This window comes from Herpailurus yagouaroundi, unplaced genomic scaffold (genome assembly GCF_014898765.1).
Source record: "Herpailurus yagouaroundi ecotype Mexico unplaced genomic scaffold, PumYag 215, whole genome shotgun sequence".
In the NCBI taxonomy this organism is placed as follows: Eukaryota; Metazoa; Chordata; class Mammalia; order Carnivora; family Felidae; genus Herpailurus; species Herpailurus yagouaroundi.
In genome coordinates this window covers 9,559,364-9,579,993 of record NW_024412446.1, presented here as the reverse complement: position 1 = coordinate 9,579,993, position 20,630 = coordinate 9,559,364, and the positions used below count along the sequence as shown (strand labels likewise).

Here is a 20,630-nt window from a genome sequence, read left to right as displayed (position 1 = left end):
TTCCAACCCAGTAATTAAAAAAACATTTATTGCCTGCCTGTTGTGTTTGGAAGACTGTGTTCTATGGATTCCAGCAGAAAAATGAAAAGACAGATGCCCTCCCCCCAAGAAGTTGGTGGTGGCTTGTCAGAGTAACACACATGGCAGCACATGCCCAGAAAAGGACAGTCACTACTAGACCATGAACTTGGAGAGAGCCGGGACCAGGTGTGTCCTGCTCAGTGCTGTGCTCCCAGGAAGTATTTGTTTAGGGAAGGAAAGTTTAGTTTCTTCCTCATTCACTCCTCTTCCTATTTGACGGGGGATATTGGGATCAGGGCAGAGGAATTTGGCTCTCTGCCCATTGGTGGGAAGTAAGCGTTTGCTCTCCATATCCCAGGGGTATGACACCTCTTTCTTGGAGTCGCTCTCTGTGCTTCGATATTTTGATCTGTATGTCTCCAAAAAGACAGGAAAACCATCCTATGTTTCCTTGCGTAATAGCCTCACTTCCACCCTCAAAAGTTAGTGGCTTTTTCAAAAAGCTTTTTATTGAAGTATAGCATACAGCAAAGTTTATATATCCTAAGTGTGTAGCTTAATGGATTTTCTCAAACTGAGCATACCCAGATATTTCTCCAACAGAAATGCTAACAAAGACTATGGCTCTCTGAGGATTTTGTCAACTCTGGTGGTTTTGTGTGCATGGAGATAAACAGAGGTGGGGAAGATATGAATAATTAATTTATTTGTTTTTATTTAAGTATAGTTGACACAAAAGGTTGATCTTTTTTTTTTTTTAAAGCACACATAATTTTCATTTTGGGAAATACTTTATGACTTGTGTGTATGCGTGTGATTTGTTTTCTTCGGTATTTTCGTTAAGTAGCTCTTAGAGTGAGTTTGTTTTTCTTAAGCCCATATTAGTCAGTGCAGAAGAATAGCCACAGATTAAACTTCTGTTATGGTTAATTCACACACAGCATTGACCGCATTATAAATAAGTGAAGTGAGACTAACAATGGTATACAAGAGGATAGGTTCCATACAATGAACGTTTCCAGTAATGATTTTATTAAAACAAGTCAGTTAAAAACAACAGAACCAGCAGGAGATTGGATGAGATTTCAGGTTCGACAAGCAGTTCTCATCTATGGCCAGGTTTTAGAATCACCTGCGGAGGCTTAAAACAAAAAAAAGAAAATCTGCCCTTACCTGCAAATATTCTTATTTGCTGGGTTTTAGGTGCAGCAGCCCAAAAATCTGTATTTTGAAAAAGCTTTCCATTCAGATGCTTATCCCAGGTTGAATATCTCTGTCTTAAGCTGGAAATATGTGCCTGCTCAGATAGTACTTGACTTGACACTTTCATACGCATAAAACTGAAAACAAACTGTGGCAGAGAAAATCACACAGAGCTCTCCTCAGAGGCAAATGTAAACGGTTCTATATCTTGTTTATAAAATTTTCCCATGTTTTCTATACACCAGCAGCTTCAACTGGTATGAAGTGTATTCTGATGGAAAAACCTAATCTCTGTGTCTCTCCCCCTCCCGCCTTCCCTCCTTCTCTCCCTTCCGACCCCAACTCCAATTCTACCACTTCTCTCAGGATTACAAGGCGGAGGAAGACCCAGCAAAATTTAAGTCTATCAAAACAGGCCGAGGACCCTTGGGACCCAATTGGAAGGTGCAGTTCACATCCTCACCACCAGGGGGCAGGGCACAGCACAGGCAGACCTCTGCCATTGAGGAGGGGAATGGCTAGGGTGGGCCGAGGGAGAGCCAGAGGTCTGCCCTCTTAGTTACCTGCCTGCCTATATGTGTGTTTCTAATACAGCAAGAACTTGTAAATCAGAAAGACTGCCCATACATGTGTGCATACAAACTGGTCACTGTCAAGTTTAAGTGGTGGGGCCTGCAGAACAAAGTGGAAAACTTTATACATAAGGTAAGTGACCAGGGTAAGACCTTTCCTGTGGCGGGGTGGGGGGGGGGGGGGGAAGGTTGCCCAACAAGATAAGTGACTTTTATCCTCAGGTGGGTGACATCAGAATATTTCGGTTTGATTTCCCAGACCCCACTTCCCCTTTCACTTAACTGTCTTACAGTTGAATGCTGTCTGTCCAGGAGCACCACATGTTACAGGGAAGGAAACTGAAGCAACAAAAAGGAAACAGGAAGGGGTTTTCTATGACTGAGCTTCAAATAAAACTCAGTCTTTCTCTTTGCTTGAAGCCGAAAGGCAAGAGGCCCCATGAGCTAAATTCTCCAGCACCCTCAATTCCTGAACTGGACAGACCTAAGGCGTTTTTATAGCTTTTTCTCTGATGTGTTAGAACCTCGCTCCTGGGCCACATTTCATAGCTGCTGGCCGGTTTTAACCTGGCCTTAGGCTCCAGAGACAAGAAGGGAAACTTGGCACAGTTTTTGGGGGGCCTTGGCCGAACTGTGAGCACATGCGCTGCCTGTCTTGCCAGCATTTTGGACACAGGGCCTAGGCTGTGGGGGGGCTCCCTCCTACCTGAGACGTTACCTGTTGTCATGTGAGGGCAAAAATCACTGACTTTTGGGACCCAAGGGCTCACCCATGTAAGCCAGCCGGGCACCACTCTTCCCCGCCCACCTCCGGAAAGTGGGGTTGTTGACACGGAGATCGTGGGAGGGGAGCTGCAGCAGTGGCCTCTGCCTTCTGGTTCTAACTTCTAACTAGGTTCCCTCCTCTCTGTAGCAAGAAAGGCGTCTGTTTACAAACTTCCACAGGCAGCTGTTCTGTTGGCTCGATAAGTGGGTTGACCTGACCATGGACGACATCCGAAGGATGGAAGAAGAGACGAAGAGACAGCTGGATGAGGTAAGTGGGTGCCTGGAAGAGACTGGGCTCTCCACCCGGTCGATCCCCGAAGGAGACCGTCATGCAGGGCAGTTCACGAGGGCACCGCCTGCGGCTCTAGGAATGCGTCAGTGTCCACGTGAGTAAGGTCTGGTGCCAGGTGGCATGGAAGGAGAGACAGCGAGCTGAGGCCTTGGCGTACTCGGAGAGACGAATATGGCAGCGTGTGCTGTGTGCCAAGTGAGCGCTTGCTGCCGTGGTTCTTTGGAACTGGAGGGGTGGGGGGAGCCGTGCTGGGCTGCGACCTCGAGGGGGCCCCTGGGAGAAGGCAGGCTGGTCGGATCCGTGAGTACCATGCACATCCCCCACGGAGGACGGCAGCAGCGCACACACGCAGCTAACTACTGAAGAGGGTGGTCTTGAGCTATATTTAGAGTTTGGAGCCTTGGCTCTTTTGGGGGAAGCGGGGGCTTGGCGTGGATCCAAGGAGCCGGAGGCCTACCACTCATGCCGCCTCATTTGGGGATGCTTCTCTGCGAGGCTCGCTCCAAGGAGATGGTCAGTAAACAACATTCAAGCACTGACTGTGTGTGAGGCACCATTCCAAGGGCTCTTAAATACGCCATCTCCTGAGATCCTCATGATACCGGTGAGGAGACGCCACTGTTGTTGCCACCCTCAGACGAGGCTCCGAGAGTCCAGCTCGTGATACGGGCAGGGTGATACGGGCAGGGTGAGAGCCATAGCTCCGGATCACTTGGCTGCTTTTCCTCCCTTAGATGCCATTTGGGGCCGTCCTGCCCTCTTGGGGCTAAAAATAAGGCAGGAAGCTCTGTTTCATAACTGCCGTCCATTTCTCCCTCCTTGCCCTGGGTGGGTTGGTGTGGAGCCAGATGTCGGGCAGACATTGCTTTGCCCAGCTTCGCCCAGCTCCCCGGTAGTGCCTCCGGCGAGACCCAGGCCTGGGTGCCCGTGGTGCTCCCGCTCCACTGAGCTGGTCTTGGGTGCAGACTGGGCCCAGGCATTCTTCCTTCCCTAGTTCCTGTTGAAGGCAGATGTTCTGATTATTCATCCAGCTGCATTTGGCAGGGAAGTGGCAGGATTTTTGACACAATTCCTGATTCTTCTGCTAAGGATCTTCAAGGAAGTGGTAGATTTTTAACCTCCGGGACTATATGAGAGAGGCCGGAGTGTTTTGGTCACCCTAGTCCTGACAAAAGAAGGGAAAAAAATTACCAAACAAAGGAGTGTGGTGACTTCAGGGTTCAGCCTGGAGCTTCCGTCACCCACTGCCTGGCAAGGTATACCGGGGCTCATGGAGGCGTTTGCGGACAGCCTTTCACTCTTTGGGCAGAATTTGAGTTCTTGGAGCTGTAGGAACTCTCCAGAGGAGCTCCTGGATCTGACTCTCAGATTCAAAGTTTGAGAGTCCTCACCATTAGGGAGTTCTTTTTTTTAATCCCCACCTCTCTCTGTGTGTTTCTCCATTCTGTGGAGAATTGTGCCAAAACCTTAGAAGACCGCTATCCTCCAGGCTAACTGCAAATTCAGGAAACCCATTTTAGAACTGGAATTTTAAATAGTTTGTAGTAGAAGAAAAAGGGAAAACCAAGTCTGTGTCGTTGTGGGACATCTTTTGACCTCATCAGCAACTGTACCTCTGGCATACTTGTCTTTTTTCTCTTTTTTTCCCTCCTTCTAAAAATATTTTCATCAAAGTTTTATTTTTATAGTTATATTTATTAAAAAAAAACTTATTGGGGTATGATTGACACACAGAAAGCTGCACATATTTAATATATATATCTTGATGAGTTTCAGATAAGTATACATCTGTGAAACCATCACCACAGTTTTTGCGTGAACAAAAACATCACCTCCAAAAGCATTTTTATAGTTTTCCAACTCAGATGGCGTCCCCGGCTTATGAGGAAGAAGCTGTCCTCCTCTGCCCTGCCCCTGGAGTCCTGCCCCCAAGAAGCACCCCCTTGCAGTTCTTCGGGGTGTTTCTTTTGTTAATGACCTCCAGTATTTCCAAATAATATGCTTAGGTGCTTAATTCTCAATTTCTCAACTTTAGATATTAATGGTCGACTTTTCCTATGATTTAGTTCCTGTACTCCACCCATCATTCACTCTCTTCTCCCTCCTCCATTATCAGAATTTTGGGTTAATTTATTATTCTGTTTGTATTATTACAACTTTTTTGTTCATTTCCCCACCTGAGCACTTTAGTCTTCTGCTGATTTCCTTTCCTTTCTTGGAAAATTTTTTGTTTTTTAATAATACAGTTTGAAACTAGTATGTTAATGAACTGGAATTTAAATAAACACCTGGGGGAAAAAAGATAAGAAGTTAGTAATTGCCTCCCTTCCTTTAGTTAGCTTAGTTTTATGTATCTGTGTCATTAAGTTTTGTTTTTGAATCTTTACATGGGTGATCCCGTCTGGTCGTGTGGCGTGTGCCGTGTGATAACGTAGGTAATGTCGGTTCATCCTCACCGATTTTGCTCCCCCCTCAACAGACACTCTGATCTCAAGATCTCCTCAGTTCTGGAAAATGTGTTTGTGTATCTATTTCATAATTTTTTCCCTTCTGTTTCCTTTATTCTTTTTTTCTGGAATTTTTATTAGGAGTCAGAAATCAGACTTAATGAAGTGATCTCATTTTCTTATGTTTTCTCTCCTTTTTTACCTGCCTTCTGAAGATATTTTCCAATGTTTGCTTCTCTCTCATCTATTGATTTTAAAAACATTTTCAAGCATTTCTTGCACCGTGTTGTTTTTCTTCAGTACTTTTTCTGTTTTTCTCTGTGCGTTATCTTCCTTTTCTGAGGCTTTGGCTTTTTGTTTTTGTGTTTGGTTTTTGAGGTTTCTCTGCCCCTCGTGTGTTCTTTGTTTCCCCTGAGCACCCTTCTCCTGTTGGACTCCGTGATTCGCCTTAGTGGCTTTCCTTAAATGACTAGCGGTCCTTGGCCATTCATTCACATCTAAGAGTGAGCATGCCATGGGATTGCTTGAACTTAACCCCTTGGTTAAGGGCCCCCCCCCCCCCCGCACTTGCTGAGCCCTTCACTGCTGCTACGATGTGACAGGAAGTGGGGTGATTGCTTGGATGTGAGAACTCAGGGAGGGAATACCAGGGCCAAACTGGGTTTTTTTTATTCTCACTTTCAAACAAGTCACCCATTTTCAACCCTGGCTGCACACCCACCCTCTAAGGTACCTGGTGCTTCCGGTTCCTGAGCCTCTGGAGAACTTGCAGCACAAGTGGGTCTGTTCCTCCTCAGCTCCCCTCCTCACAGGTACTTAGTGCCAGTCCTGCTGCTCTGCGAATTAGTCACTACTCGTCCATCCATGTTTCATCTTCCAGAATGGTGTTGCCATCTCTTGTCTGCTGTTGGCACCTGTGTTTTTGTTGTCTTCATGGTTTTGTATCTTTTGCTTATTCATTTACTGTCATCGTAGTGGGGTTTGGGGGAGGAATAGCGATAGATGCAAGTTTACAACCTGCCATGGTTAACTGTAAATTTGCAAGAGGAATTATGACCCTTGCTCTCTGAATAATGCATAGCAGTCTAACGTGGGTGGATTTTCTCGGTGAATTATGAGGGGTCACTGTAAGGCCACAGTCACCACTACTGTAACTCTGGTCCCAGTGGGAGGGTGGACTTACCATTCTTGGGTGAGGTTCAAGGGTTTGAGAAACAAGGGATCAAGAGATCAGTCCTTTGCCCTAAAAAGAAACATGTCAGGATATGTGTGCCTGTAGGAGAGCAGTGTCTGTCTGTCTTCCTCCCTCCTTTCCTCTCTCCCTCCCTTCTTCCCTCTCTTTTTCTCCCTCTCCCTTGCTCTTGCTCTCTTAAGAGACTCATAGTCTTGAGGGGTGCCTGGGTGGCTCAGTTGGTTGAGCGTCCGACTTCGGCTCAGGTCATGATCTCACAGTCTGTGAGTTCGAGCCCCGCATCGGGCTCTGTGCTGATGGCTCAGAGCCTGGAGCCTGCTTCTGATTCTGTGTCTCCCTCTCTCTCTGCCCCTTCCCTGCTCATGCTCTGTCTCTCTCTGTCTCAAAAATAAATAAAAGCACTAAGAAAAAAAAAATTTTTTTTAAAAAAGAGACTCATAATCTTGAAACTGAAAAAAAGCTCCTTAAAGCTCACTTAGTCCCATTGCATGTCCAACGCTTGAGTCCTCTCTGCAGCTTCCCCACCAGCCTGTGCTTGATTGCTTCCTATAGTGGGGAACTCACTGTCTCTTGAATGTGGTGGTAATAAAAAATATTTTCATTACTAATAGCTGATATTTTATTGAGGTCTTACTGTACACCTGGCGTGTGTGGTCAGCATTTTCCATGAATTGCGTTATCAAATCCTCATGTCATCCTGTGCCATAGTATTTTCATCTTATAGGTAGAACAACTGAGGCTCAAAGAAGTTGAGGATACCTTCTAGTTCAGTATACAAGTGCCGCCTGGGCCTTTGGCCAGTAACTCTGTAGATAATGCACCTGGGAGAAGGGAACTCACTTTAAAACTTTTAAGAAAACTTGTTTCCTGATGTGCTGGACTCTAGAACATTTGCTGAAAAACAGCAAAGATGCTGTTGTGTCAGAGTGCATGAGTAAGATTCTGTAGCATTTTCTTTCCCAGCCTTCCTTTGTGGGGGTTCCTTCTAAGTCCCTGTGGGCTCCATGATTCCTCTGGTCCCTCCATAGCCCATCCGTTTGTGATGGAGCCGAGAGGCCGCGTGACCCTCTTGCTCCGCAGGTCCACTTTGGGGGCTGTCTCTGAACCTCCTTGCAGTCAGTCCCCCTGTCCGTGTGCTTACCTGTGAATGTGCCTTTCCCTTTCTCGTCTCCTCACTCTTGATGCAGAGGTCCCTTGCTCCGTCCTTTGGCTTTCTGGCAGATGATTGCTGGTTCACCATCATTTTTAGATTTTTAAGTCTTAAACTCTGAACCGGTTCCCCTGAGACCACATAAGTGTCCCTGGGCAGTGAAATGCCTACTGTACCCCAAAGTTTCCAGTTTGTGATTATGGTAGACAGAAGTTTAGAGGGTTAAGCTGATCAACAGAAACCATTCAGAGCCTAGCTTACCTGCTGGGCCGCGGGACAGTGGGGCGTGAGATTCCAGTAGCATTGGCACAGGGCAGCGCTACTCCGGCTCTTGAGGCTGCGGGATCCCTGCAGGTGAAGAACCATGTTGGCCCGTGGACTCTTAATTCCCTCTCATCTGCCCAACAGTGAGTGACCCCAGGGCAGACCACCTGGAACTTTGGAACATCTTGAAATATGGAAGTAGATTTATTTACGTTCTTTTTATGTATTTATTTGTTCATCAGTCATTCACTTATTAATGTTTGTTTATTTTTGAGAGAGAGCAAGAGGCAGAGTGCGAGCAGGGGTGGGGCAGAGAGCGAGGGAGACGCAGAATCCCAAGCAGGCTCCGGGCTCCGAGCTGTCAGCACAGACCCTGATGCGGGGCTCGAACTCACAAACTGTGGGGTCATGTGACCTGAGCCAAGGTCGGAGGCTTAACCAACTGAGCTACCCAGGCAGGCGCCTCTTTCTTTTCTTTTCAAATACAGTCTCATTTTTCAATATTAGGGTAATATATAAACATTAAACATTTTTTTGGAAAATAGTGGAAAGTAGAAAGAAAAAAAAAATCACTTGTACTCTACTTAAAGATAACCTCCAAAACATGTGAAGTCTTTCTACACACTTCTTTTAAAAAAAAATTAATGTTTATTTTTGAGAGAGAGAGACACAGAGCATGAACAGAGGAGGGGCAGAGAGAGAGGGAGACACAGAATCTGAAGCAGGCCCCAGGCTCTGAGCTGTCAGCACAGAGCCCGATACGGGGCTTGAACTCACGAGAACCGTGAGATCATGACCTAGGCCAAAGTTGGATGCTTAACCGACTGAACCACCCAGGTGCCCCTTTCTACACACTTTTACTTAGTTATGATCATAGGACATATGCCAAATGGATAGCCTACTTTTTTCTCTGAACATTATAACAAATATGTAACATTATAACAAATGTTAACATTTTCCACCAAGAGTTTCTTCACACACAGGGTTCTGACCGCAGCATACACACTGCTCTGTGATCGGTCACTGCCCTGCATTGGGTTTTCCTTCATGTTCTCAGGTTCTCACTGTTGTCAGTAATGCTGGGATGAAAATTTCTGTGCATGCAGTGTTTTGGATTATTATTTGGATTTGGATTATGATTATTTCCTTAGAATAAATTCCTACTAATGGAATTAGAGAATTTAAGACTCTTGTTATTTATTACCAAATTTCTTTTCTGAAGGGCTTTCTTTTTTTTTTTAATTTAATTTTCTTTTCAGTTTTATTTATTTAAGTAATCTCTGCACCCACCATGGAGCTTGAGCTCATGACCTGGAGATCAAGAGTCACGCGCCCCTCTGATTGAGTCAGCCAGGAACCCCTGCAAAGGGCTTTCTAAAGAGGTTCTAGGAACAATTTGCATATGCCTCATGTTTGTGTTCTTTCAGGAATGCTTGGTCTCTGGTTGCTTTTCAGGGTCTTAAACTGATTTTTTTTTTTTTTTTTTTTACTAACTTTATTTCTTATTGAACTTTTTATTTTGAAATGATTATAAGATTCACATGTAGGGGCGCCTGGATGGCTCAGTCGGTTAAGCGTCCAGCTTCGGCTCAGGTCATGATCTCACAGCTTGTGAGTTCGAGCCCTTCATCGGGCTCTGTGCTGACAGCTTGGAGCCTGGAGCCTCTTCAGATTCTGTGTCTTTCTCTCTCTCTCTGCCCCTCCCCTGCTCACACTCTGTCTCTCAAAAATAAATAAACATTAAAAAAATTTAAATAAAAAAAAGATTCACATGCAGTTATAAGAAATAGTACAGAGTGGGATGCCTGGGTGGCTTAGTCAGTTAAGCGTACAACTCAATTTTGGCTCACATTGTGACCTCACAGTTTATGAGTTCAATTCCCACCTCTGGCTCTATGCTGACAGAGCAGAGCCTACTCGGGATTCTGTCTCCTTCTCTCTCTGCCACGTTCATGCATGCTCTCTCTCCCTCTCTCTAAAATAAATAAACTTAAAGAATGCAAAGAGATCCATTTCTCCCAACGGCAATGTGTTGCAAAACTATAGTACAGTATCACAACCAGGATATTGACATTGATACTTTCACTAGTTTTTTTTTTTTTGTTTTGTTTTGTTTTAATCAAAGGAGTATTTCATACTTAATAGTAAAAATTTTCAAAAGATATACAAAATTAGGGACACCTGCCTGGCTTATTCGGTAGAGCATGTGACTCTTGATTTCATGGTTGTAAGTTTGAGCCCCATGTTAGGTGTAGAGATTAAAAATAAAATCTTTTTTTTTAAATGTTTTTTATTTTTGAGAGACAGAGAGACAGAACATGAGTGGGAGAAGGGCAGAGAGAGAGGGAGACACAGAATCTGAAGCAGGCTCCAGGCTCTGAGCTGTAGCACAGAGCCCAACGCGGGGCTTGAACCCACGAACTGTGAGATCATGACCTGAGCTGAAGTCAGAGGCTTAACCGACTGAGCCACCCAGGGGCCCCAAAAATAAAATCTTAAAAATAAATAAATATGGAAAAATACAAAATTGAAGTCCAAATAAATAAATAAAATAAATAGATGAATAAAAGTTCCTTTCTTCCAATCCCTGGCCTTATTCCCTAGAGAAAATCACTGTTAAAAACAAACCAAGGGGGGCGCCTGGGTGGCTCAGTCGTTTGGGTGTCCGACTTCAGCTCAGGTCATGATCTCACGGTCTGTGAATTAGACCCCCACGTCGGGCTCTGTGCTGACAGCTCAGAGCCTGGAGCCTGCTTCAGATTCTGTGTCTTCTTCTCTCTCTGCCCCTCCCCTGCTCATGCTCTGTCTCTCTCTCTTTCTCAAAAATAAATAAAAATATTAAAAAAACCAACAGGGGAGGGGTCAGCTCAGGTCATGATCTTGCACTCCGTGAGTTTGAGCCCCACATCGGGATCTGTGCTGACAGCTCGGAGCCTGGAGCCTGCTTCAGATTCTGTCTCCCTCTCTCTCTGTCCCTCCCCCGCTCATGCTCTGTCTCTCTCTCTCTCTGTCAAAAATAAACATTAAAATAAAAATTAAAAAACAAACAAACCAGGGGATGCCTAGTCCAACTGACATGGCTCAGTCAGATGAGCATCCGACTGCTGATTTCTGTTCAGGTCATGATCGACCCCAGGGTCTTGGGACTGAGCCCTGTATCAGGCTCTGCACTCAGCGTGGAGCCTGCTTAAGATTCTCTCTCTCTTTCCGCCCCGCTCCCTTGCTTGCGCACATGTGTGTGCGCACATGTGCATGCACACACGTTCTCTCTTTTTCTCAAACAAAACAAACAAACCAGGATTGGAGTTTGTATTTTCATATTCCTGGACTATATGCATCTACATAGCCAGCCTTCGGTAGCTTGATCGGAAGAACAAACATCAGATAAAACCTCTCAGTGTTATACAGGCCCCAAGAAACAGGAAATAAGCATTCTTAGAGCATTTCATTAGAAGAATGAAATAATGCATTTTTATTTCAGTGGCACCCTCTGAGGTGACCTTGTCTCTGAGAGTAGGGGAAGCTATCATGGTCTCTGATAGGAAGTTGCATCTTAAGCCGTAGGAAACAGGACTTGGCTTTAGTAAATTAAAGCAAGGCAATAAACTCTGAGGATATACATGGATCTAGTTGGGGCCCAAGGAGCTTTGCTCCCCTGGTACTAAATCTTAGCCTCTCTCAAATCGAAAATTTATGTGAATGGTCATTAGTGAGCAAACAGTTAATGAATTCTTTTTTGTGTTTTTAAAAAAATTTATTTTGAGCTGAGATATGGAAACAACCTAAGTGTCCATCAATTGATGAATGGATAAAGAAGATGTGGTGTGTGTGTGTGTGTGTGTGTGTGTGTGTGTGTGTGTGTGTGTAAATAAAATGGATGGCATACGACTCAGCCATAAAAGGGAATGAAATCTTGCATTGTGACAACATGGATGGACCCTAAAGGGTATTACACTAAGTGAAATAAGTCAGACAGAAAAAGACAAATACCATATAATCTCACTGATAGATGGAATCTAAAAAACAAAACAAATGAACAAACAAGAGAAACAGAGCCTCAAATATAGAGAACAAACTAGTGGTTCCCAAAGGGGAGGGTGGATTGGGAGGTGGGTGAAACAGTTATAAAATAAGTAGGTCACGGGGACCCTGGGTGGCTCAGTCAGTTAAGCGTCTGACTCTTGATTTCAGCTCGGGTCATGATCTCATAATTTGTGAGTTTGAGCTTCACGTTGGGCTCTGTGCTGACAATGCAGAGCCTGCTTGGGATTCTCTCTCTCTCTCTCTCTCTCTCTCTCTCTGCCCCTCCCCTGCTCACACTTAAACGAACTTAAAAAAAAAATAAGTCACAGGATGAAAAATACAGCACAGGTAATACAGTCGATAGTAGTGGAATAATTTTGTATGTGACCAATGGCGACTGCACTCACATGGTGAACATTTCCTAATGTATCTAGTTGTCGAATCATGTGTTGTACACAGAAACTAACATAATATTGTACATCAGCTATACTTTAATTTTTTTTTTTTTTTTTAATTTATTTTGACGGGCACCTGGGTGGCTCAGTTGGTTGAGTGGCCAACTCTTGATTTTGGCTCAGGTCATGATCCCAGAGTCATGGGGTAGAGCCCTGTCCACACTGAGCGTGGAGCCTGCTTAAGATTCTCTCTCTCCCCCTGCCCATCTTCCCTGCATGCATGTGATCTCTCTCTCTAAAATTAAAAAAAAAATAAAATTAAAAATTAGTTTGAAAGAGTTTCAAACTTAGAGAAAATGACAAGAGAAACACAAAGAACTCTTGTATGCCTCCTTACACAGAGACCTTATTCCTTTTAAGTTTTTTGTTTTTTTTTTTTAAGTTTATTTCTTTCTTAGAGAGAAAGCGCCAGGGAGGGGCAGAGAGGGGGGAGAGAGAGAATCCCAAGCAGCTCTGCATCGACAGAGGGCTCAGCCCCAGGAACTGCAAGATCATGATCCCAGCTGAGATGAAAAGTTGGACATTTAACTGACTGAGCCACCCAGGCACCCCTATTTATTTATCTTGAGAGAGAGAGCAGTGGAGGGGCAGAGAGAGAGGGAGAGAATCCCAACACAGTGCTCAATCTCACACGTGAGATCATGACCTGAGCCAAAATCAAGAGTCGGATGCTTAACTGTCTGAGCCACCCAGGCTTCCCAGAGACTTCTGTCCTTTCAAGCAGATACAGCCCAATGTCACACACGCTGTACCCTTCTAGTCTCTTTCACTCTTATGCAATTCCTCAGTTTTCCTGGACTTCCATGACCTTGACATTTTTGAAGGTTATAGGCATAGGCAAATCATCATGTAAAATGTCTTTTGGTTTGGGTTTATGCAATGATTCTGCAGGATTAGGTCCAGTTTATATATTTTAGGCCAGAATGTCACAGATTTGGTGTCCTTTCATTGCATTGTAGCTGTCTTTCCACTTACTGCTCAGGTTACCTCTGTCCACTCAAAGCACAAGGCATCAGGGGTTTGTCTTTTTCTTTCCATGACACAGCCTTGGGACCATGTCTCTAAGGAGCCCTGGTTCCTTTCAGTGAAGGGTCCTGGGTGTGCTCGTTACTGCTGGGCTGTTGCTGCCCCCAGGCCTTCTCATAGGACAGAGCTGAGGAACTTTCACATCTGTAGTTATTTCCATATCTGTCTTACGTGTATGTTCACACAAATACTTCCAATTCCAGCCTAATACTACAAGGTAAACTTTTTCTCTTTTTAAAAACATAACAGTGGGGCATCTGAGTGGCTCAGTCGGTTAAGCCTCTGACTTCGGCTCAGGTCATGATCTCACGGTTCGTGAGTTCGAGCCCCGCGTTGGGCTCTGGGCTGACAGCTCGGAGCCTGGAGCCTGCTTCAGATTCTGTGTCTCCCTCTGTCTGCCCCTCCGCTGCTTGCACTCTGTCTCTTGCATTGTCTCAAAAATAAATAAACATTTAAAAAATGTTTTAAAACAGTGCCCTTATCCTTAACAGATTTCTATCATGTTGGAAAATCTTGAATTTGTTAAACTCCTATAAAGTAATATATTAACAGGCATTAATTGATATAGATAACTGAAGTTACAGAAGCAATAAAAATTGAAAGTCATCATTTGTGAAAGTGAGTTTAGAGCAAATCGACGGGATAGGCACCCAGGTGGAGGTAGGAATAAGCACATACTGGCTTTGTGTCAGAAAACAGATCTTCCTGTTTGGCACAGAGGATCTTTGCTGGGGATGGTAAGTGAGGCATGTAAGACTGACTGATTTGATGACTCACTTATTGTCTGTCCTCTGTAGGTCCTGACTTACCAGGTCTTGGGTCCAAGAATCTACAACAAGCAGTCTGGGCAATTCTTTTGCTCAAGTAGGAAACTCTGGCCCAAAAGACCAAGCCGAGACATTTGATGTAATTCCAGTAAAAGTTGTCAACAGGGAATGAATATCGGAACCTCCAGGAGAATTTTTTTTTTTTTTTTTTACCATGTCCAGGTTCCACATGGATTCACTGAGTGTAATAATTGGGGGAAAGCAGGGAGTGTGAAAAATGGACACGAGTTCCAAATGTGGCGGGAAGAGTATTTTGAAAATATGTCCTAGTGGAGAACTGCTGCTTCTGAGGTAGAACCTCTGCAGACGTGGCAGTGTTAAAGTTTTAGCGAACGAAACAGAACTCTGAGGAGGAAGCGTAGGAGTCCAGTTTCCTCGGAGCTTGTGGGCACGCACCCCTCCCCCCCCTACTTTGCTGCAGGGTGTTGCAGAGATCCCAGGTGGGGTGGACTGAGCGCATACTCTGGGCCAGCACTCTACCGCACTAAGTACTCTGCATGAATACCTTTACTTCATTTTCTACAGCCCCACGACGTAGTCGCTTTTATTATCTTCATTTTATTATCACAGACACTGAGGCTTAGAGTGCAATGAGGTAACTTGTTCAGGGTCACATGTGGTGATGGCGCCAGAATACAATCCAGGCAGTTTGACTCCAGAGGCCCATTCTCTGAGGTGCTCACAATTTGTTGAATGAATAAAGAATGAGAGTTGAGCAGAACACTCATGGATAGTGAAGAAATATCTGATGGGAAGTTAAAATACGCGTGTGTTGTAGGCATGCTGCAAATAGAGTGGAACTTGCGAGTTGGAAAGGATTTGAGGGAGATCACCTCCGCGGTCTCCCCACGAGAAGTTGTGTCCACTTCTGCTTGGAAGGTGCAGCTGACAGGGGCCACTCAGGGCTTCCAGAGAAGACCCCATCCTGTTTTCCGGCAGCCTCACACTTCTGCTGAGATCTACACCCCCTGCACTTTCAAGCCCTGCCTTCTCGTGCCACGCTCTGCCCATCTGACCGATGGCGCGGAGCCTCTCAGCAGAGCCCAGGAAAGGGAATTGCCCTTCCCTCCACCTGCCCCCTCCAGGGAGCCACAGGACTTGCCACCTCGCTTCCTGCCGGTCTCTACTTAATGTCAGTTGTCAGAGACCTTCCACAACCCGCTTCTCCAGGGTCATGCTCCATCCAAACAGCCCTTGGCCCCACCTGACATATTGGTTTGTTCTCCCTCACTTTGCCCCAGGATGTAAGCACTGGGAGGAGAGACTTGGTCTCTCCCTGGTTCACTGTTGAATCCTCAGGCCTGAAGCAGTTTTGTGCAGTTTCTAGCACAAAGGAGTTGCTTCATAGATATTTGTTGAATGAATGAATGAAGAAAGAGAGGAGCTTAAGAGCTATACCCCAGCACTGGGATGCAGGGCGAGGAACAGAAATCCTGGACAGTGGGACCAGTGACACGGAGCTATCCATGGTAGGGCTTTGGCCGTATGTATGCAGAATTCTCTTCTGATTAGCTTTGTGAACAAAAAATGCTCCACCCTCTTCATTGGCAGGACTGAAGAGAAGGCAGAATGTATTTGTGTTGGAGTTCCATCAGCAGCAAGAGCCTTCAGTTTTTCCTGTTTTTTTCTGTTCCAGATGAGACAAAAGGACCCAGTGAAAGGAATGACCGCAGATGACTAAAGCCACCCCTCCCCCTTCTGCACTGTATGTACTGAATACCCTCCCTTTGCATGTCATAGACGTGAAAGCCAGTTTGGGTCCTCGGGGCCTCAGCAGCTCGCTGTGGAGTCAGGAAGCACGCTTCGTTCATCATCCTGCCCTCCGCTGATAACGATGGCTGCCATGCTAAACAGCTCTCAGCCCTCCACTGAAAGATCCTCTGACTATTAGGACATTTCAGGGATATGTGATTTTATAATGAACGGCCCAGACACATGGACCTGGGGGTGAGGAGTGGGGCTGTGTTGGTAGATACAGATTTGAAGCTTATCTGCAACTAATTCCTCTCCCTGTCATAGCTAGAGCCGTGTCAAGTTGCAGCTGGCATTCCGGGGTGCCCCCTGTGCCCCTGAGCTCGTTCCTAGCTCCCAGGCCAGCATTACCTGCCCCACCCTTGGAAAATCTGCGGGCCAGACAGCTTTTCCTAGGGTCCATCATTGTGTCTGGGGCATCGTTTCCTTGTTCTTTAGACCTCCTGATCCCATACTAAGTAGCTGTCCTCATCAGAGGCAGCATCTTTCAGATGCTTGGAGAGTATTTCTGCCCAGGTCATAGGACCAGAATGAGATGTTCCTTGTTTAATGCTGTCACTCTTGCCCAAGCCCTGTCCTTCTCTTAGCCCCCAGGGCCCTACATACCTCCCCAGACTCCTGGTATTCCAGCAGCTCAGAGCTGGCTTGGTCATGGCATTGAAAACCTGGCCCTGCTTCCCATCAGGCTCTGAGAGAAAATTATTTTATCAAATCAAATCTGGTTGTCCTCTACCACTAAGGAGCTGAGGAGGCCTGGGGTCTTAGCAGTAGCGTGGACCTCAGCTTGCTCTCCCTGCCTCATGTGCTTGAGAACTTCTGAGAGATAAAACAGTAAGATCAAGTGGATTGGTGCAATGCCAGCTGCTTGGGCCTTAGTTTTCTCCCCTGACCCCAACCCCCAACTGGCATCTTTCCTCCTTTTGAAATTCCCCCATCGATGACGATTTACAGTGTGCTTCTATTTTCCTCTGTTGCTTCCTTAATAATTGTATTTCTTTTCTAGTTTTGCAAGACAGTGGTCAACAGGAAGGCCCAGCAGCTCCACCCTCCCGAGTGACAGGCCATCTTCGGACGCAGCCTTTCTGTGCCCATTCTTCAGGCAACTTTCGATCCCTTACTGTAGCTAATTCTAGATGCCCTTCAATATTGTGAACAAATAGACCGTCTGGTATTATGAAGCCCGCGTGTACGGGAGCCTGCTCCTCTGAGATACATGGCCTGTAGGTTGCTGTGTTTACAGCTCCTCCCTCTCCAGCCATTGTGTTCTCAGCCCATTTCTGTGTGCCCCTCCCTTTATTTCCAAGTGACATTTTTAGTCTTTCAAAATAGCTGCCTTTTGTGATGTGGTGATTTAAATGATTTAAGTTTGTTTGTTTTCAACCTTGGGATAAACTGAGGTATTTCGCTTCCTGGGCAGATCTTTGCAAATTTGAGTGCTCACCTGGGGAGAGGAGATGAGTTGGAAATACAGTTTTTTCCTCCATTTCCACAGAACAGCAGTGTGGCTTCCTAACTGTGATCTCTGCTCTCAGTAACCCATTGTTCATGTGCTGTAAGCACCGAGGAAGTACCCAGGGCCCAGCCAGTCTGTTTTAAAAATTCAACAAATTCAGATAACCTCTGCCCCAGGCATCGCATCTCTGGTCACTAGTCTTAGAAACACCTATGGCTTCTCGGCCCTCCTGTTGCCCACTCTGTCTGAACCTCACAGAGCCCATGATACGCCCGGGTCAACTCTCCACCTGGAGGGACCTGTCCAGTGTGGCCCTTAGAACTGAGTCTGCCCTGTATGTACTAATTAGTGTGCCCACCCCCCTGAGGAGCTCTGTATGTCCATGCTCCTCTTCCCTTTTGGGCTGGTGCTGCCACTCAGCAATAATCCTCTTTTCTCTGTGCTTTCTCACATTCCTGCCCTGTCTTTGAGGCTGGTCAGGACAGAAGGGTCCTGATCTTTTCTTGCTGCACAAAACAAGCATGCAAAAATCTTTTCCCCAGCAGAACATGTTCCCTCTTGTCTCCAGCTACCGGAAAGGAATTTGGGGATCAAGGACTCAGCTCATCCCATCCCCATGCTGAGTTCTGTCCTGGACAATCAAAAGCAAGTAGTGATCATGGTATAGAACTCTACCATAGTAGGCCAGTGAAAAAGTCGACTCCAAGGGAGGTAGAAGCTGCTGAGTGCTTCATGGTTTTGTACGACTTGGCAAAACCCAAGCATGCCTTCCCGGTGGGAGAATCCGAGATAGCTGTGGTGTCATCCGACATCTCCCAAGCCTTGTGAGGTATGTTGTTAGCCAAGCGTGTTGTGATCCAAGCCCATGCCAGCCTGGGTGGGGTGGCTGATTAAGAGACCAAATCTGTGTTGGGGGAGCAAGAAGTAGGATGGGATCATTTATCCTTATGTTCTTGTCAGTTTGTTTTGCCTTACTCATTTCTAAGTGCAATAAGGGAATGTTTCACAGGATTGCACCTGTGACATCCTGATGGATGCTTCCCTGTGGCCCTATTGGGGCAACAGTGGATGGACTCAGACCCCTCAGTGTGGTTGTCTCCCACCTTCATTGAGGCCTCTTTGGGACCAGGAAATGTCCTGTTACACCTTCCTTTCAGTCTCCTCACCTTGTGGGGTCTACAGTAATGGATCTGGGGCAGTTCAGTTGGTTATTAGGATCCCGACTGCTGGTAGCTTCTCTTTGACTGGGAAAGTGAAGCATTACTACTGGAGAAAAATGTTAATGTTTTCCTACAAGCTCTGTATTAGCTGTAATTATATTTGTGCTTAACGTTTTCCCTTCTTCATTCATCATCTAAGTCCAGATGTGGGTCATCCTGGGAGAAACGAACCATGATGTTCTCAGCAGACAGGTAGTTTGAGGGTCAGCAGATGTTAGTCTCCTTGTTTCAGCTCTTCTCTTAAGATCCACACATACCACTCCAACTCCGTGGAGTTGGGGGCTTGCTCTTTATCTGGCTTTTCTCTGGCTCCTCCCACATCCACCTGTTGCCCCAGTTTGAAAGCATCCACATGAGCTGAGCTAGAATTTCCTGAGGTCAGCTGGATCTGGGGCTCCAACCCACAGAAACATAAGGAGGGGTGTCCCTGGTCTATTCTATCCCCACGGATAGTGTTGCTGCTGGGCAACAGTGTTGGCTTTTAAGTATCCCCCTTACCCTCTCACCCACCCCCCAAACTGACTAGCACCGAGAGGGGCTTCTGATGCAAGGCTCAGCTCCGGGGATAGTACCTGAGGGTGTGCCATGCCCCTGCAGACTAGCTGCTTCCATTAGATTTCCAGGGTCATAGTCCCAGTTTGAAGCAGCAGTGCCTCTGTTAAGGGGGGATGCCGGGCTCTGGCCTTCTCGTCGAGAGAGGTCAGGGACGGGGTCAGTATTGTGGGCATGTGTATATCTTCCCAAGTCCTCTTATAGTCCCTGCTGGGACTCCCTGACTTATTTCGGTTGGTTCCTAGTGCTACTTCTTTTACAAAATACACTTTGTAGAACTGATTAGATTACCTTGTTTATTTAATGTGAGTTTGTGCCTTTTTGTCTCAATCTTCCGAAACAGGTATATTGGGGGGAGAAAAGCAGTCTAATAAAATCCTAGACAGAGATTTCTGGAGTCCAGCTTATTGGTGATGTCCTTATGTCCATTTTACAACTTAGATATGCTCCAACTTCTGCTGATGTCCTCCATTTTACCAGGATTAGAAAAAAATACAAGATGTCTCCAAAATTTTTTGCAGGCCAATTTCTGTAAATTAAAACATCCCCTCGTCATTGTACCTACGCAGACATCACGTATTTGAAAGGAATTCTGCCACTTTATATTGGCAGTATTTCCCTTTTGCTTTGGTCTCTCCTCCTCTTCACATCTCCCTCTTTTTTACCATCCTACCCATCAAAACATTTATTTAAAAAAAAAAAAAGTCCCAGGTCTGTCAACCTCATAACACTTGTTTGTGAAATTGTGCGTTCTTCTGGGGAGTCATGGTTCTCATCGGATCCTCAAAGGAATCCCATGCACCGTCCTCCCCACTGCCAAAAAAGATTAAGAACCAGTTATCTGAAGAAAATCTGTGTTAATCTTTGGCAAAATAATCATCTGATATTTATCAAATATAGGGAGTGGTTTTTCATTCTTTGGTGGCTAATTTTTTTTTTTTTAAGAGTCCAGGAACCTCCAGCGTCTAACGTGTAATACATAACCTAATGAGTTTGAAAAGCGAGAAGCACTTTAAAGTGGGAGTGGAGAGGAACGACGGAGGAGCTCAATGACCAACATGAGAGCGATTACCTCTAGATGAGGGGCAGAGAGACTGGTTTACAGGCAGGACAGTGGCTGGGCTGCCACCCCACCCTCAACCTTCGCCTTTTGGGTCTCTGGGCGTTGGGGAGGTGGAGGGGCACAGCGCAGAGGTCAGAGACACCATTTCCAACGATAGGGAGACGCGCCGGCTCGAGGATGCTGGTGCGGGCCTCGCAGCAGCTTCCGCCGGAAGACAGCCCCTCCCGGCCGGCCTCGCGCGGGGCACCCTGGGAGCCGCGGGGGTGGGGGTGGGGGGCGGTGACAGATGCCCGGCGCGCCGGGCGGGGCATCGTTGCGTCGGGTTCTGACGACACAGAGACGTGCCTGTC

At 46.0% G+C, this 20,630-nt stretch overlaps 1 protein-coding gene and 1 long non-coding RNA gene across 2 annotated transcripts in view; one reads left to right on the top strand and one right to left on the bottom strand.

The window, feature by feature from the left end:
- The window catches only part of PITPNA (phosphatidylinositol transfer protein alpha), a 40,503-nt gene extending 21,004 nt beyond the window's left edge, over positions 1 to 19,499 (top strand). Inside the window, exons 8-12 of the mRNA XM_040455489.1 lie at positions 1,591 to 1,668; positions 1,819 to 1,929; positions 2,710 to 2,832; positions 15,877 to 15,945; positions 16,996 to 19,499. Of these exons, the coding sequence (XP_040311423.1) occupies positions 1,591 to 1,668; positions 1,819 to 1,929; positions 2,710 to 2,832; positions 15,877 to 15,921 (357 nt within the window). The 3' untranslated portion in view covers positions 15,922 to 15,945; positions 16,996 to 19,499. The remainder of the gene's footprint in view (positions 1 to 1,590; positions 1,669 to 1,818; positions 1,930 to 2,709; positions 2,833 to 15,876; positions 15,946 to 16,995) is intronic.
- On the bottom strand, positions 19,500 to 20,531 carry LOC121017306 (uncharacterized). The gene is made up of 2 exons (XR_005784715.1): positions 20,290 to 20,531; positions 19,500 to 19,746 (listed from the first exon to the last, which is right to left on the bottom strand). It is a non-coding gene; the product is annotated as an uncharacterized LOC121017306 (long non-coding RNA).
- Between the last annotated feature and the right edge of the window lie 99 nt (positions 20,532 to 20,630).